General features: G+C 47.8%; 1 protein-coding gene across 8 annotated transcripts in view; it reads right to left on the minus strand.

Annotated features, from left to right (window-relative positions):
• LOC142581972 (uncharacterized) overlaps positions 1 to 18,365 on the minus strand; it is a 570,107-nt gene that overhangs the window by 99,606 nt on the left and 452,136 nt on the right. For 7 of the 8 annotated variants that reach the window (XM_075691413.1, XM_075691407.1, XM_075691412.1 and 4 more), the window contains one exon: positions 4,828 to 4,896. The exons of the other annotated variant lie outside the window; for it this stretch is intronic. In XM_075691413.1, coding sequence (XP_075547528.1) covers positions 4,828 to 4,896 — 69 coding nt within the window. The remainder of the gene's footprint in view (positions 1 to 4,827; positions 4,897 to 18,365) is intronic. 8 annotated transcript variants of the gene reach the window in all.

The raw sequence follows: 18,365 nt of genomic DNA on the forward strand, positions 1-18,365 counted from the left end.
GCCTTAGTGTGAGGTTATGTACTTCTACGTTTGTTAGAGCGTTTTTTTTTTTTCATGAAAAATGTAACTAAAGTTTGCGGCATTGGTTCCTTAATACATTCCTCTAGAATGCAATGCACAGGAGCTGAATTCAGGATGGTTTTCGTTGCTGTATGTGCTTTTTGTCATGGCTGGTTGCCTTCGCAAATTATGTGTCCAACAGCAGCATTGACTGAAAATTTTTCTTACGAACAACTGTACCGTAAGAACTTTTTGTGAATGCAAACCCAGGTTCCTTGCCAATAAACAGTTTTAATCGAGCAGACGCCTTCAGAATTTATGACGTCACGCGCAGATAGTGCGGCAGCTCCAGAGTGGCACATTGGGGAGGGATAATATGAAAAAAAGGTAATATAGCGATTCTGTTCCAATTATTTTCCTTTTTGATCTTCTTAGGTGGCCTGAGCGGCGCTCAGCCTATAGATTATATACAGCCATGATCGGTCGTTCGTAAATTTGGGTCACTACAAACAAATCAATTTGTGAATTTTAAGACTCCTAACAAGCAACTGCAATTTACTTTTATTTCGTATTGTTTGCCGATTACCTCCTCCTTTTTACCTCATCTCAGTGACACAAAGAAGACGCTCCAGTGTGTTCGATGTTTTCTAAGCTTTGCTGCAATAACCTTACTGAAAATCTCAAAATTTTCGGTATGCGTTGCAATCATTGCACACGCTGCCGGTAATAATCGTACGGTGGTTATACATAATTGATAATATAAACGCCCTATTTCCGCATGAATTAAGCGGAAAATGGGTCAAATTGTCACAGTGGATACGGAACCTTTTGGCAACGAGATTAAGTAAATATAGAAAGATAGGTTCCGTTGCATATAACAGCTGCAAGGCTTCGTAAAATCCACGATGCCCGGCAGGACACTCTTCGCAGAGCCCAAGGCGCACGCAAGTCTTACTTCTCCGGCATTTATGGTCATAAGGACCCCAAGGAGCATATTGGCCTCGAGCTCCACCACAGGAAAAGCTGGCGCCACCGTAGGCGTGACATGCTTTTAGGGATCACGTGGACATAGCGGCCGCGTCGGCTGCTTCGGGAGCGCCGAAGCGAGCTGAAAACGAGAGTTTAAATTCCCTCGTACGCTGCGGTCCTCATTTAGTGGCGAGATTTTCTCGCTTCGAGTGTCTCCTTTACAACGCTTGAAAGCACTACAATAGGTAGTGGCTGCCTTTGAAGGCGCGCAACATGGTAGGCTACTGCTCGGTGCTGCAGGGCCGGACGCACGTAACGGAGGCCGGTGTCAGCCTTATTCACACGTAGCCGCAGGACAAGAAGCTGCGTGAATCTTGACTCGCGAAACATAAAACCGGCAAACAGTCATCGGCTACAACTCATGTATGCAGCAAGCACGGACGCGAGGAAGATTTCTGCTAAGGCGCCGGGTCTGAGATGTTCGGAAAACGCGCACTGAGACGCTCGCCCGAGTCCGCTGCCCTACTAATATGTCATGACGGTTTGGTCTAGGAACTTGTCGATGCTATAGATACTGGCAAGTTCGCTAGAGTGGAAATGGAGCGGTAAGAATCACATTTAAAAAAAAAGCGTGGCATATGGTCATGCTTGTATCACGAATTAATGCACTGGATTACAAAAAGGAAGCAGCGGGAAATAGCACACTGAGAACACCGATAAACATACAGTGCGACGCAACTCGAGGAATAATATTGAAACGTCCAAGAATTTAGAAGACAAAAAAAATTGGATCGTCGTGACGGCACATCACAGTCCCCGTATAGGCGTCGAAGTCTCTACAATGAAATTATTTTTGAACAGCTCTGTTAGCGCCCACTCAACAATGGTTGCTTTTATACTGTCAAATGCTCATATTCTGCGGCCTAAAGCTCATGGCACGGTGCGAAAACGCGCATGCGGCGAAAGCGAAACAGCGCGCGGACAAGCATGCAGACGCGCAGTCGGTCGCTGCGAATCTGTGCGATCGCTGCATTGAACCTTTATTCTATTACGCTCCGTTTAGTTATACAAACACTATAAGAACATATTTCACATAGTTTGCTTTCAGCGTTTACCTACCTTTCACGCAAGAAGCCGGTTCGGGAGACTCCATCGCGGCGACCGCGCGCAGTAGCGTTCACTGTACGTATTCAGTAAAGAGATAGTGTGTAAACAATTCTGTGCTTTCAGTTTGCCCAAGATTATTATTTAGACAGTAAAAAACTTCTCTCGTTTCGAAAGTACTGACAGAAATGTCCGGGAGAGCTCGCACGTGGTGTTTTCAGTGAGCGCTGACAGCAAAACCTATGACGAGCGCGCCGTGTGATCCCTCATACTACGCCAGTGGGTCGCTTCCGATAGATGGCGACTCCGTAACCCCTCGCCGCCAATACAGGCAGCGCTAATGACGATCCATACTGTTCCAAAGCTATAGTGAATGTTTTTTTAGGCATCATCGAACAGCGCCATCTGTTCTTTATCAGGGTTCGAGTTCACAAAAAAAGCATATCTTTAACTACAGTGCTGATCGTAGGAGCAGCGCCCTTATCCACACACACACACACACAAACACACACACACACACACACACACACACACACACACACACACACACACACACACACACACACACACACACACACACACACACACACACACACACACACACACACACACACACACGAACTCTTACGATAGAAGCGTTCGTAATAGCGAATATCAATCCAATTCTGATGCTGGGAATATTATTAGCGGAGGCAGCCGGCTCTCAAGAACGAGAAGGTTCTTGAATTCGGCCCCTGAGGCCAAGCAATCGCGATGTCTGACTTACTATTAAAGAAGGCAACCGGCCAATGGCGAGCAACACGATAAGCATTACGAATTTGGCCCTCGCTCCACAAATAGCCACGCCGCTAACGGGACCGAAATCCCTGGACTGCAAAAAAAAAAAAAAAGAAAGGTAAGAAAGAACAACGGAAACTATTTACAAGCCAAGGCCGACAACAACCTAAACGGATCAAGATCCCAAACACCGTTGCCATCCGCCGCAAAACAGTTCAAGCTGCCGGAAGAGACAGGAGGCGCAGCAACCGTAGCCAGCTTTGCTGACGCATGACTACAGCGATGAAGTATACGGCACCGCGTGCCTCGTGTTCAGCCAACAGGAACGCGGCGTCGGTTCTTCGTTGACGTCCGGGACCCGGACAGCACGTCTAGGCTCGCACATTCGGTCCTGGCGGCGGCCCAGCGACGGTATTTCATAAATATACCACTCACTCGTGGAAGGAACCAAGCCTTCACGGCCTCTTGTTTGCCGCTAAACAAAGCGGTGAACCGGACTTGATCCCAGCGTCAAACCTACCGACGCAGCGGCTCAGTGGTGAATCACAACTTAGGCGGGTGCAGATGCAGGGCTTATTATACGCCTCGAATCCCATCCGAGCGAGTTGTTGCTGTATATTTGCATCTAGAGAGCTCCCTGCATCCAGTGGCGTAGCCGGAGCAAGGGGGGGGGGGGCACACCGGGCACGTGCCCCTGCCCCCCCCCCCCAGAATGTCTGTGTAAGTATGCGGCCTCCCCCTTCCCCCCCCCCCACCTCCCCAGAAAAAAAGATTTCTGGCTATGCCACTGCGTGCAGCATGGAAAGACACGGCTTGGCGATCCTTGAAATAGTAGTCTCTGGGCGACGAGCCACTTGGTTAGTTTAGGTGAGCAAGACAGGACCAGAGTCAGCGGCATTCTGCGGAGAAGTTAGGCGTCGGTGACTGAAAGCACGGCATTGCTTTGGTTTCTTCTTATTTTTTTCGGGATTCATTTTGTCTCGGATTTCATCGGGCACTATGAAATTTGATACTCTGACCGCTTCCTAAATGCACTTTAATTCATTTCCATTTTACTTTTCCAAAGTATTTCGATCTTCCCTTCGTCGATTCGCTCGTTTATAGTGGGTAGGAGTCATAGCGCATCAGGCCAACAACAACAAAAACGACAACAGCAAGTTCTACAGGTATACCGCGCATGCGTCAGGCCGACGATAGTTGTTTTCCTAAAGCGCCAAGTTCAAAGCGGAAATTGACAGACACGGGCGTTGTAGGAGGATCACTTTAAGGAGCCGAGAGGCTTACATGTGCCGAGAATAGAAAGCTGGAGAAACAAATCAAGCTCGGCTTTCACCGCTAGCACTGCCACTGACTCCACCGATCCTTACCAGAAAGAAGCCAACGCTTGCGTGGTCTTCTTTGGTCGCTGCTAAAAGGCGCGTACGCTATCTTGGAACATGTCGGGAAAATAAACCGCAATTACAACCGCCACACCCATATTTTTCTGCGTCACTCTCACAGCAGCGCTGATGCAATCAGCGCAATGGCCGCAGTTGCTGTAGCAAACGAACACCGCGTATGAATACCTAACTATTTGGGTTAAACATTAGATTATTAATTTTTATCCGCTTGTTTCTTTGTGCACACGTGATACGATAGCCGGATGTATCGAAAACAATGAACGAAATCTCTTATGCGCTCATTTGGTTCTACATGCTCACTAAGAAAAGAAAGAGTAGAGCAAAATTTCCTGTAACTGAAATGCAATCTTTAAAAGCTTGAGAGAAAGAAAAATAAAAGTGGGGGGAAGGACGTTCCCTTTTCATTCACCGCTCGTGCTAAAGTTCCAAAGGGCGCAGGCCTGCTCACTTGAAGTTTCTTAAAGCGCAAGCTATTTCGTAATTCCTTTTTCTTTTTTTCCGCCCCCATTCAACTCAGTAAAGAGTTTACTCCGACGAAAACGTGGTCCTAGCGAGGCAGCCCACCGCGCACGCTTACCTTGCGATCGAAAAAAGCAAAAAGCCCGTGCTCCTCGTGGCGCCATCTGTCGGAGGCTTCCTGAACAACCTGAAATGGATGTGGGAACTAAGATGCACGCGCGCAGCAATCGGACAACGAAAGGAATTGTAGCTTTCGCATTGCGAGCCATTAGGCTTCTTCTATTATTCTTTAATTTTTTTTATTTGTGTCAAAAAGAGCAAAAGTACTTTTAATACGTCCTTTCTCCTAGGAGCCGTCAGTCAGCAATAAATGCTTATTAATGCATTCGCCACATTGCCAGCAAAGAAAAAAAAAACCTTTCCTTTTTATTTTACTGTGAGGAAAATGGATACACTAAAGCAATTAATTTTCATATGCTAAAAACATTTGCGATTCGTGCACTGCACAATACTTTTCTTGTGTGTGTGAATTATAGAATTAATATCACTGTATTGTTTATTCGCCTTTGCTTGTAAGAACCGTATCATTTAGCATATATTTGTCAAATCAAAGAGGAGTAATAGCCAGCGCCGCCTGCAAATTAATATATCTCCTTAAACGTAGCTAACGGAAAGATACAATACATTGCACGTTAGATTTCGTGGTGAAATTATCAATACTGAGTTTTATGTTCATCCCTTGTCAAAACAGAGACACTAGGTTAATGTCGGGATGTACAATGTACATCGCGAACACTGGAAAGCCACGATTGAGAACACAACATACTTGGCTGAATTGTTAACGCATCGATCCACACGTCGTGTTGCATACAGCATGTGTTCTGCAGCCTATAAGACAACACGTGTCAGGCCATCGCAGCTAATAACGTAATGAAGGGCAACGCTCAGGCGGCAGCTTTACTATTTTATTGCCAGGTGTCGGAGGCCGCGCCTACACGTCGACTTTTTGACTCTTGATTTGTGCACAAGAAATCAAGCGATTACTTCTACAAATCGACTTCGGCGGTGCTTTACACTAAAGTCGCAACAGGCGCATCGAGCGTGATCGTTTTTATATGTCTTTACAGAATTAGAAATAACTGGAGAGACAATCACAAGAGTTGAAAATCGTTGGCGAGCGCAAACAACACGACAATGAAACGGACCAAGAACTAAAAGGTAGAAGCACACAAAACGCTCGCTGCCTGCAGTCCTGAGATCAAAGGTGCTCTCTACGTGTCGCGTTGAGCTACACGTTATACTACTTCAGTGCACATTCTTCAGTGCTGATGGCTGCTCCATGGAAAAAACAACCATCGCAACGAAGTCAGTATGATGAGCCACCTCTCTCGACTCCAAAGGTGCGCTCACCTTTCATTCCTCGCCTTTTTTGTTCTATCGAAATGCAAATAAAAAAAGGTTTAGTCACTCTATAATGGTGACGGCTGCTCGTTTTCACATCACAGTAAAAAAATAAATACATTCTTACCGAGGAAGAAGAACTCACCAGCATGACGAAAAAGACTGATGAGTTCTATGCACAGAAATGTTCGCATATAAGAGCTGAGAATGGTTAGTTTGGGACGTGCGTGCGCTCTGAGTAAGCTAATATCTTAAAGGTCTTTGATATAAAGATTAAGCTCTGTCTCATAGAGGCCCGAACGCTTACAGTTCAGTGCAAGATCCGTGACCTTGACCTCAATATTGGAAGGCAAGCACGTTCGTGTTGGTGGTTTGGTCATCCTTCGCCAAGTTAGAATGTCAAGCGCAGCAAACTTTGCAGGATAAATTTATGTACATCGACGCCCGTGGTGTAGTATCATGACAAGTCAAAACATGAAGCCTGGAGTCACGATCAGCCCACATTTAGAATTCCTCCGGAAATTTGTTGGAAAAGAAACTAACGTAGTCGTTAAATTCAACCGAACTGCAGTTGCTTTTATTAAACGTGTACATTCTATTGCTTACCGTGATAACAGAGCGGCGCAAAGTTGACAGCGGTAGGTGTAAAGCTGAATATACAGCATGCACGTGCGAGCCGTCGTCCAATCAAGGGCAGTCTAAATCTGAGCGAAGGGCTTTCTGCAATTTTCCGCAGAGGAGGTGACGCCATCTTGTCAGCATCTCCAAACGATGAGAAACCATTCCCGATCGTTGATAGTACGCGTCGCGGAAACTTTAACAATGCCAAACGTATTGATTACATGAATCAACCTAGACAAGCACTGTCGACTTCTTAGACAAGACCATGCCCGTAGCGCTGCTGCTGATGGCGATGATGATTCTGTTGGTGATAATATGAGCGGTACTTTTCAAAGAGATAACGCCTCATTCCACCAAGCCCGTTCCTTAATGCTATTAGCATTTCTTGGGAGCTCACTCCAGTTTTCAACATGTCTCTACGTCTGTATATATTTATGTCCGCGCCTATAACCTCTTTCCCACTTCCTTAGGTAACTAGGCAGTCTATTGCCAAATAGGTAGGGCACCAGGCTGCGGTGCTGAGGGAACCGAGTTCACAGGCAACCATCGTACAGACTTGGGTCACGGGGTATGTACCTCTGGTTATGTGGTACTTTTCGATGGACTTCTCTGACGTAAACTTGGGTCACTAGGTATGTGTCACTGGGAATGAGCTGCTCTGTAATGAACCTGTTTCACGTCAGAGCCTAGGTCACCAGATACGTGACTCTGGGTATTTCTTGTTATACAATGACCCTCTTTCATGCAAACTTGAGGCACACTAGGCATGTGTCACTGGGCATGTGCCGGCATTCATAACAATCATTATATCAAACATATCTTCAAAAATTACTCATGAACCATAAGATACGCTGCCAATAGCCCTAAAGTCGCCAATCATCTTTGAAGAATCGATGCACCACCATTTTTTCTGCCTTTCCTGCGTATCCTAATCATTCAATACGTTTATAAATGAAACTAAATTATGAAACAATAGCTAGTTCGCTTCCTCGCATCTTTTCCCTTCATTTGCCCCATCAATCTTCCATCTGTCTCTAAGCAGCCTTCACCGCAGATCCATCCAAAGCAGCGACCCCTACAGAGACCGTTACTCGCTGTGTCCCGCGCCTCGGCGGCAGCACGGGACACCAGCAGCACTGCATATACACACGCGCCGCGATGCTGTACAGGAAGCAAAGGGGGAGAGGCTACGGGCCGAGAAAAGGAGCACGCCGGCTGCGTTTCCAAACTGATCAATAAACTCTCATTAGGCCTAACGAGGAGCCATTTCTTTTTTATTCCTTTCGGGAGCTCACAGAAAAGGGGAGGAGGAGGGAGGTGAAGCAGGCATCGGGCATCGTCCACAAAGACGCGCATCGGAAGAAGCGAGGAAGAGGCGGGCGCCGGGTCCTCGCGGCGAGGCACCCAGCGGTGCATGCGTGGGCAAGACAGCAAGACAGCGGAGCCCATCCGTCTCGCCGGTCCAGATAAAGAAAGGGGGAAGCCGAAGAGGGCCGCGGCTGCCCGGCAGCTACGTGGCGTCGGGAATAAAGAACGTCCGAGGCGGAAAAAAGGAAGGGGGAGAAGCAGCCGCTCGGGAGAAAGGGGAAGGAGCTCGGGCAGCCAGCGCTGCCGAAGGTGCGACGCCGAGAAATCGGGCCGCGAGGAAAGGAGCACAACCCTCCGGGAATCCTTTCAGGGAGACTCGCGCCGACGGGCCTGCCGCTGGCAGGTCCACACAGATACTCCCACACAGCCCCTTTGGCATCGGCTGCTGCTGCTGGCCTTCGACGGTGCTTCCTTTCTGCGCACTGTGTACTCCCCTCTCCTCCCCCGCTTCCTTCACCCCTTTCATCCCGGGCTTCACTCTGGCGCTTGTCTTCCCTTCCTGTCTGTTCACCAGCATTCATTTTTCTTTTCTTTTTTCTTGTCTCGCGCCACACATCGCGCCAAGCCAGCCGGAGTCCCCCGGGACTCACCCTGTCTCGCAATCGGCAGCCGCTGAGTAGTAGTAGTAAGTCGGGCTAAACTATTTTGTCTTCCGCTCCGCTAGTCATCGAGAGAGGAACAAACGCTGGAAGGAAGAGAGCGTTCGCGCCCTCTCTCGATCCCTCGTTCACCCCGTCGACAGGAAAACGAAGACGGAAGCGTGCGAGGAGCGCGCCGACGCGTCGATGCCCACTCGATCAGCCTCGACTGCGCCAAGAAACGGAAGCGGAGAACGACAACGCCGAGCAGCTCTCCAGGCTTCAAGCCATCCCGTGCCCCACCCCTTTCGCGCCAACGCTGGTTGGCCGCGGCAAGGCGTAGAACGGGAACTGAAGGTCAAACAAGAGAAAGCGGTTAAGACCAGGCCTAAGGAGGAGGAGGGGGGTAGCGAGAGAAACGAGGCACGTTCGACCACTTGTCAGGAGTTTCTCCGATTTTGACAGATCGAGAAAAACCCCGCCAATGAGAAGCGACGCTCAGGGCCAAGAAAAGCAAGAGGCAGCGATAGAAAAAGAGAAGAGAGAAAGAAGGCGGCGGCGCTAACCAGTCTGGCGGGTTGTCAGGAAAAGTTCGCAGTTATGATGGATAACCGGCGCACAAGCGAAAGCAGAAACAAACTGGCCTATGAGGCCGCGCGGAGGCGAGTAAACATCTCCGAGGCGGGCGCACCGTGCTCACCAATCATATTTTTGAAGGAAGAGCGGCGCGGGGAGGCGGGCGCCGAAATATGACTGGTCTTCGCCGCAAGCCAACAACCTTGCGCCCGGGAAACCGCGCAAACTGATTGGCATCGGCCATTTGCGAATGGTGTGTGACAGCGCAGGTATTTCTATGCGTGGCGCGTTATTGTTGGTCCTCTATCGAGACGGCAGTGTTTTCACGGACGTTTAGCATAGGCGCTTCTTTGCCGAAGGTCCAAGGTTATCCAGGCGACGCTGCTGCGTGCGTCTTGCTAGGACGCAAATGTTGCATTATGTTTCGAAGGTGACCTCACTTTTCAAGAGCGAGGCCTCTTGAGGCAGGAAACAGGAACCGTTCAGTGGGCTAGCTGCATATTATTAATTATAATATGAAAGAATGGAGTATTTATGCAAGCTTCCTACATGTGCAGCGAGCAACGAACGCGAAGCACACGACAAATGGCTCACGTAACTCCTGAACTTATGCCGTAACTTATGTCGCGGCTCATCATGCATACAAATAAGGCTGTGTATGCGAGCTTATAATTTAAATTTTGGACACGTCATATTTCTTTAGGAAAAAGCCGGCAAGCGGTGAACATGCACGTTGTATACCATGTTTCCATGAGTGTAATAATGCAAAAACGGGAAAATGCGTACACTAATGCGTCAGCCTTGTAAATGCTAACTTTGTAAATATTTATGCAAGACAAAATTCAATTCAGTCGCGAGCGGAAGCAGTAAAAACAGCCCGGGCGTAAAGCATGTATACGTCATCGCTTAGGAATGAAGGAATGCTTCTTCAGGACGACAGGATTAAAAGACACGGCATGACTTAGTAGAAGCCGGTTCCGGCCCAGGATCGCACCTTGACAACGCCGCTGTCAATTTACTTTCTGTTGATCTCCCGCTTAAATAAAGCGTGGTCCGCCGCTACCTATACCTTCTGGAATCCCTAGATTGTAAACACTTCGTAAAGGCGCCGCGCCTCACACGCTCGACCTTGTGCGACGGCAGTCATGTGCGCAGCATCAGAAATGAAGACGAAATGCCAGATAGAATCATAGAGGGTGAGGGGGCAGTACCTGATGTAGGGGAGGAGAAACGGATCGGCCGCTGACACCTATAGCACGCACCTGTAACCGTATAATAGCGTGTGCCGTGGTACACGCAACTCCGGCAAAGGTATATAATCAAACGCCTATACGAGTGAGCGTCAGACTCAAGCAGATCGGTGTATCTGTAGAGAAGAGATTACACGTGAAAAAAAGGTGGTGAGGGTGTCGGGTAAGGTCGCAGGGGAGCTTGGGAGGGAGGGTGGGGGAGGAGGTGGCCTAAAGGGACGCCGAAGAACGCGGCCGGTCTAAAGTAGAAGCGATCCGTTTTCCGCGGGGCGCGGATCTGATTGTTTCTATCGCGGGTCGAGGAGGCGGCCGCTGCCGGCGAGCGGAGACGGGACGCGGGCGCGCAAGGCGCCGTGCACACTCCCCGAAACGCATCCATCACGCCGGGCACCCTGTTAGCACTCAGTCAAGATAACCTATCTTCGCCGGTACGTTTCGTCAGCCAGAATGAACGGACGCGTTGCGAGAGCTCGAACTTCTCTCATTCCGACGCTCGCTCGCGTCGTCCCTTGGTTGGGATTTCTTCTTTTCCCATACTTGCGCTTACGTCCTTGTGTAAACAGAGAGATACCACCAAGATGATGAGCGAGCGAGCGTGGTGAGCGTGCGCCATCGTTTATACAGTTGTATACTTTGTCTTCACCTGCAGTTTGGAGAGAATCGTTGGCGCAATCTTATATATATATATGGGCTTGATTTTCCGCCTCTCCTCTTTACCGACGAGTCCTGGCATGACCGAGAATGTGGGAAATGCCCACAGGGCGGAGGAAGCTCGTTGTTTGTTGATAGGATACACCTGGCTCAATGCTTGCGTACTAGCGAACCTTATGTGGGTAGCCTAAGTACTTTCTTTGACAGGCTATCAGCGAAGTGATCGTCTCGCTATTGCACCAATTGACGTCACGAGCTGTGATTATCTCAACGCTGTGCAATAAGATACACACTGTTACGTGTATGAGTTGAAGTTCCGCGAAGGCACGATATGACTGATGTACGGATAAATTACAGCGGTGTCCACTCGTGTGTTTTAACGCGCAGCTAACTAACCATACCCAACATAATTAATAAAATAACAAAAAAGACATGGCACCATAAACGACGTATCAGTTTGCTCATCTTGGCGGACTATCAAGCTATACTGAACTTGCCGTCTTTTCCTCGGCACAAGCTTTTGTTTTTGTGGTCTCAACAGCTGCCGCATGTCGCACTTCATGCAGCAGGTGACCTCATCAACTTCGTCCTTCTCTCCACATGGCGAACCTTTCTCAGCTGCAGAACCGCCCTACCATATAACACAAGAGTATACTGCACAGAATTATCAACAAAGTGGAAGACGCTTTATCGGATTGACACGATGTCGAAGCATAAGTATACCCAATTCGTCTCACGTAGGCGTGTAAAAAAAATCGCTGACGTTCATGCGATTCCTCGGGCTCTCCTATATACTGCCACAGCGGCAATTTCTCGCAAAGGACACAGCTAACTTGCTCGCTTGCTGACTTGCCGTGGCTTGCTCGCTTGCTCGTATACCTCGAATAAAGACGCCGCATAATTCTCAAAAATACCTGCGCGATGCGATACAACGTCGTCTTCGTAAGCTATACTGCGCATTGCTTGCACCATTCTCCGAAATACGCGTGCACAGACGTCGCCACTCTCGATGACTATGCGAGACGCACAAGGTCACCGCGCAAGTTGTCAAGGGCGACTGTTTGCGCGACATAGCTCATGCGGGCATGCGGGCGCGCGTTCATTTCAAGACAGCACATTCCCGCACGGGCATGTGCGCGATCGTTAGTACCGGTTGCGGGCGATGTTTTGTTTTCACTCGTAGTATACAAGCTGCCGCAGTAGTCTAGTGAGCTATTTCGTTGCACGGATAGAGAAAAATTAATCCGAAGTCGCCGATTACGGCGTGCCTCATAATTATATCGTAGTTCTGGCGCGCAAGACCCAGACTATAATTTAAATTTAAATTTAGCCATATACGCAGAATTAAAGGGTCTGTATATATAGCGTTATTTAAAGACCTAACTTATGGAGCAACGGAAAGCCTATATTCGAAGTGCGTAAACTCCATCGCTTTCTTTCTGGAAAGGGACTAGAAATCTTAAAATCAATTTTTCTGTCTGCGTATAGTCTCCTGTTAAAACTGTGTACGGGCGCCCGCAACACTTATGGCTGGAGTCGATGGCAATGCCATGCCGTTCTTGCTGCCATCGCAGTAAAAACAAGAAGTGATTCAGTATAGGGAGAAATACAAGCTGAATTTGACGAGAACTAACACTAGGGACACTGTCCGAGAGCACTGCATAAGGACATCGTGAAATAAGGAGACAAATCGCAGAAATTTCCCTTTCGGCTTAGCAGAAGCTAAGAAAGAATAAAAGTTGCTTAGCTGCATAACTTCAGCGGCACAGCAGAAACGGGATAATTCGAGGTTCAAGACAGACAAAGGAGGCAACGGAGATAAGAAACCAGAAAAACAAGAGGCAACAGCTTGGAATATTCGGCGACTTGGGGATGAAGCTGCGCGCGACACGAGGAAAAAAAAATTAATTCAGATTGGAAGGAAATGAGAAGGGACGAAGAAAAGAAAGAAAAGAAAGAAAGAAAGAAAGAAAGAAAGAAAGAAAGAAAGAAAGAAAGAAAGAAAGAGAGAGAAGCGTTCCATTTAGATTCGATCGGCAAGCTTAATCTTGCATTCCCCGGAGGCTTTGTGAAGGATCGGCCCCGTTGCCGGGAGGAAAAGCCCGGCCCCTCGGGCGACGATGAAACCCGGCCGAGTGAAGGCAGCGCTCGTGCGCGTAGTGCACCGCTGCGCGGCGCTGGACACCGAAAACTTTAATATCGCTCCCTGCCCTGGCGAGAATAAAGAAAAAAAAAGAAACGAAGGAAAATGAAGGCCTGGGGTGGGCACGAGATAAATTGCGCCGGCGATCCGCAGAAAAATATAACGGAAGATGAACGCAACACGTCATGAAGCAGGACCTTTTGTTTCGCTCGATCTTTAGCTCCATACACGCACCAACCGTAACAAAAAAAATGAAGGAAAAAAGAAAGAATAAGCTTCGACATCGCTGACGATGAGTGCCCCAGTAATACAGATGCGGTTCCTTTGTCGTTCTTTACCAGAAGCAGTGTGTGTGCTATATGCGGAAATTCTTGGGAACTATATACGACATACTATACGCATTGTATCGAAGAGGGACCTATAGCAGAAGTATGGCAGTCTTCTTGGAATCAGGCTGTCGTAATTTCATGGCCTCGAGCGGGTATACAGAGGCCTCGAGGTAAGCGACAAGGCCTGCTTCTTTTGTCGCTGAGAGCCAGAAGACTCGCACGGGAATCGCACGATATCCCACGTAACGCCAACGGCGACTCCGTCGTTCTCGCTGCATGGCTGCTGCAACCGCTCTTGATGGTCAGAGGTGAGCTATGCTCGTGGCCCCCGAGATCTGAACGCTGGTAATCTCGGAGGCCATGTTCACGGCAGATATCTGTCCTTCAGTGCGTAAGCGCATCTCTTAGAAGGCTCGTGCACTGCTACCACGGTAATTATAAATGTAGCACTTACTGTAAAATCTAATTCTTGCTCTAAAATCGAAACAGACACACATGATTTTGATGTTTTCATTCTTCCGCGCAAAGTCAGCATGTAACATCGCGCAAAGTAATATTTATGAAAGAAACTTTCTTCTTTTAAAGCAGACGTTGCGTAATACATATCACACAGCATGACGACTGAGCAGTCATCATGCTGTGACACGTATTACACAACTTTGCTTCGAATGCCGTTACCTTTAATCTGACAAAGCGTAACGAAAACATCAAAACCAGCACGGCACTCATCACTTGTTTAGATGTCCAACTGTGCGCCTTTATGAAGCTAAGTTACCGTGGCAAAAACGTATAATCTGCACGGCACTGATGCAAGCGCAGGCCGTTTGAGCCGTCTAGTAAGTGGGTCTCCGGTTTACGTAATGAACTGATTAATCGAGCAGGATCTTGCATTCGGCATTGTATTCGCACGTGTTCATGGTACTTGGACGCATAGAACAATTATCAGCGTCATCGCATCAAGACGAACTATGCCTCTGGGGCCGAATTCACGAAGCTTTTTGTCCGAATGTACTGTTTGCCACTGACCGGCGACCTCCGCTGATTATATGTCCAGCCCCATGATCAGCTGACAACTGCTTTGACGAACAGTGCTAGCATAACCAGGGCCCGTATTCGCAAAAACGTCCTTACACCAGAAAACTTCGTAAAAGCCAAGTTCAGCCAATCGTAGGGTTGGACATATGATTAGCGCAGGTGGCCAGCCAATGGTAAAAAGCACTCACGATCGAAAGTGTTGTCAATTTGGTCCCACTGTTTTGTGAATTCAAGCCCTGATATATCCCACAGCCTGTTCTTGGAACGAATGTTCTGCGGTTATTCTGTAGCTGTAGAACAGCTACATGGTAGCTGTTGATTGTGTGCGTTTATAGCGTTCTTTGTGCTTCTGCGTTTTTTTTTCCTTCTTGGAGGACGACAACTTGCTCAGAGAATTTGCGAGAAGCTGCCCTGTCGTCAGTATAGTTGAGTTTAATGAACTCCTCGGGCAATAATCTGCGTCTGAATTCACGAAGATTTTCATGCATAAGTGTTCTTTATTATTGGCTGGCCGCTTTTCTTTATAATATGTCCAGCATCAGGATTGGCTGGAATAAGCTCTTGGGAGCAATTCCAGCGGAAGTAATCTAAGTGAATAGAGACCAAGGGCCCGTATTTACAGAAACCGCTAATATACGCTAGAATTGTTTGTAAACGTGAAATCCGGCTTAATCCTCGTACTGGACATATTTGTGACGGTAGCCTGACAATGGCAAAGAGCACTTACCAACGAAAAGCTACGTGAATTCTGTCACAGATTGCCGAAAAGTAGGGAACCAAGCTTTGCAAAAGCATTCTGTGTGTGCTTCTCCCTTTCATTTTTTCTTTTCTTCTTTCTTCCTTTCTTTCTTTCTTTCTTTCTTTCTTTCTTTCCCTATCCTAAAATAAAGGAAGCGCGTTTAAAGCTCACTTGTAAGCGTTCCCATTGCAGCTCTGAAGTTAATTGCGCCACTTACTCCGGGGAAGTTTGTGCTCGAAAGATGTTATGGAATACATATTTTTTTACGTAGACATAAGAAGGAAGGGACCGGCAAAAAAAATACAAATATGACACGAATTGACACCATGTGGGCTTGAATTTTTTGGTTCTGTCCACATTTCTCATCCTAAATTTAATAATTTCACACTCACTCCAGATCCCCTGAGCAAACCCCCCCCCCTTCTTTTTTTTTTCACAAAGAAAGTTTAAGCGGTCCCGCAATACGGGAGAACAAATTTCAGATTCCTGGAATACTCGATCTCATAATTCGACTTGGATAACGTAAAGCAAGGGGTTAGAAGTTGGGAAAAGAAGGAAACGGGGGGCTGAGAAAACGGTGCACATGCAGCCAGCCCCGCACTGCACGTGCGTCTACGGTGAAGCATCCCCGACGGAGCGCAGACCGGCCGCAAATGCCTTTGCGCCCTTCCGGAGAAAGCAGGAGCGACGGCTGCGGAGCCAGCGCCATTACATCCTCATCAATGGAAACCACGAACGTTACCTCCCACTTCCCCAAGAGGCATCGGCGGACCTGCGCGACGCACGCCGCAGCAGGATAAAATGCGTTCGCACGATGATATATTACCGCCCCGAACTGAAGCTCCGCCAACCGCGAAAGGGTTCCAGCATATGCACTCATCCTCTCTCTCTTTCTCTGTTTTTTTTTTATAAGTCTCCACCACACCCGTGGCTTAGGATGGCTGTACTTTCTCTTGTCTCGCTTTCTTTTCCTCTCTTTTTTACTTAGTTTGCGACTCACGCCGCTGTAGTGTATAGTATTTCGCGTAGTCAGGCGCAATTTTTCTGCCTCTCTCATATTCATACTCCGACCCTGTCTTTTATATATGTATAGCCTTTATTTGGACGTCGCGAGCTGCCTGTGTAATCCTGGATTTGGCTCGTGATGAGTGTTTCATCTCTCGTAGCGCGGAATGTGTATTTCCCGACAGAGCGGAGTTATCCGCCAGCGTATTCCGGTACCGCTAAATGACGCATGGCTGCCTGAAACGCCCCAAAAAGAAAGGAAAACAGAAATTTACGGAAAAAGACTTTGAAGAAGAAAAAAGAAAAGGTGAGAAAAAAAAAAGGACTGTAGCAGGGAGACAGAGTATAGCTGATTTGCAGAGATGGATGCTCCACTTCCGTCTAACATTAGCACGCGATCCGTGAGCCCCGCAAGCCGACTATCTTCTTGGGGGCGCGCTTTTGTCTCGTTTGTGGGGCGTGAGCTATACTTCCTGGGATGAGTCGTGCCAGACGAGACGGATGCGTTCGAAAGAGTTGAATGGTAAGAGCATGTACGCCTAGAACGCGGTGACGGGAAAGATGACGACTGACAAGCCTTGTTCGCGAAGTTATGAGATTAAAAAAAAAAAAGGAGAAAAGTCAGTTGGGAAAGAAAATTCGTTGAACGTAGCAACATGATATATAATTTACAGCCGCATGCAAAAATGTCTACGTAACCTGAGCCAAGGTGCCATTTACGCAAGCAAAGGTTGGCCCTTGCGCCATAAAAACGCATATATTATCATCATAATCATCATCGTGCAAGCAAAGGTGCTGTTCGTGTTCGAGATGGCGTTCACGAATTACAGCAAAGCTGCAAATAGATTGTATACTGTAATACTGCGAGGTATAACAAAATAGTGGCTATATTATGAAATAACGTTCATCGTCGCTGGCATATAGACTACTATACTCGTGGCTCCTCCATGATATATATATATATATATGCCAAAGCTGAGCAGGAACCTGCATAGCTTTGGCATCCTCCCCATTCCATACCTAACTGGTATTTATGCAGCCGAGATATTTGTTTTGGAATATTTCGAAGACTTTATGACCGATTACGTTATGCGAGAGAGTTGGACATTCGTTGAAACCGTCACATCCTGTTGCTTGCTTCACAATAGCTGTTGTATCGTGTGTGTGTGTGTGTGTGTGTGTGTGTGTGTGTGTGTGTGTGTGTGTGTGTGTGTGTGTGTGTGTGTGTGTGTGTGTGTGTGTGTGTGTGTGTGTGTGTGTGTGTGTGTGTGTGTGTGTGTGTGTGTGTGTGTGTGTGTGTGTGTGTGTGTGTGTGTGTGTGTGTGTGTGTGTGTGTGTGTGTGTGTGTGTGTGTGTGTGTGTGTGTGTGTGTGTGTGTGTGTGTGTGTGTGTGTGTGTGTGTGTGTGTGTGTGTGTGTGTGTGTGTGTGTGTGTGTGTGTGTGTGTGTGTGTGTGTGTGTGTGTGTGTGTGTGTGTGTGTGTGTGTGTGTGTGTGTGTGTGTGTGTGTGTGTGTGTGTGTGTGTGTGTGTGTGTGTGTGTGTGTGTGTGTGTGTGTGTGTGTGTGTGTGTGTGTGTGTGTGTGTGTGTGTGTGTGTGTGTGTGTGTGTGTGTGTGTGTGTGTGTGTGTGTGTGTGTGTGTGTGTGTGTGTGTGTGTGTGTGTGTGTGTGTGTGTGTGTGTGTGTGTGTGTGTGTGTGTGTGTGTGTGTGTGTGTGTGTGTGTGTGTGTGTGTGTGTGTGTGTGTGTGTGTGTGTGTGTGTGTGTGTGTGTGTGTGTGTGTGTGTGTGTGTGTGTGTGTGTGTGTGTGTGTGTGTGTGTGTGTGTGTGTGTGTGTGTGTGTGTGTGTGTGTGTGTGTGTGTGTGTGTGTGTGTGTGTGTGTGTGTGTGTGTGTGTGTGTGTGTGTGTGTGTGTGTGTGTGTGTGTGTGTGTGTGTGTGTGTGTGTGTGTGTGTGTGTGTGT

This window comes from Dermacentor variabilis, chromosome 5 (assembly GCF_050947875.1).
Source record: "Dermacentor variabilis isolate Ectoservices chromosome 5, ASM5094787v1, whole genome shotgun sequence".
Taxonomy (NCBI): domain Eukaryota; kingdom Metazoa; phylum Arthropoda; class Arachnida; order Ixodida; family Ixodidae; genus Dermacentor; species Dermacentor variabilis.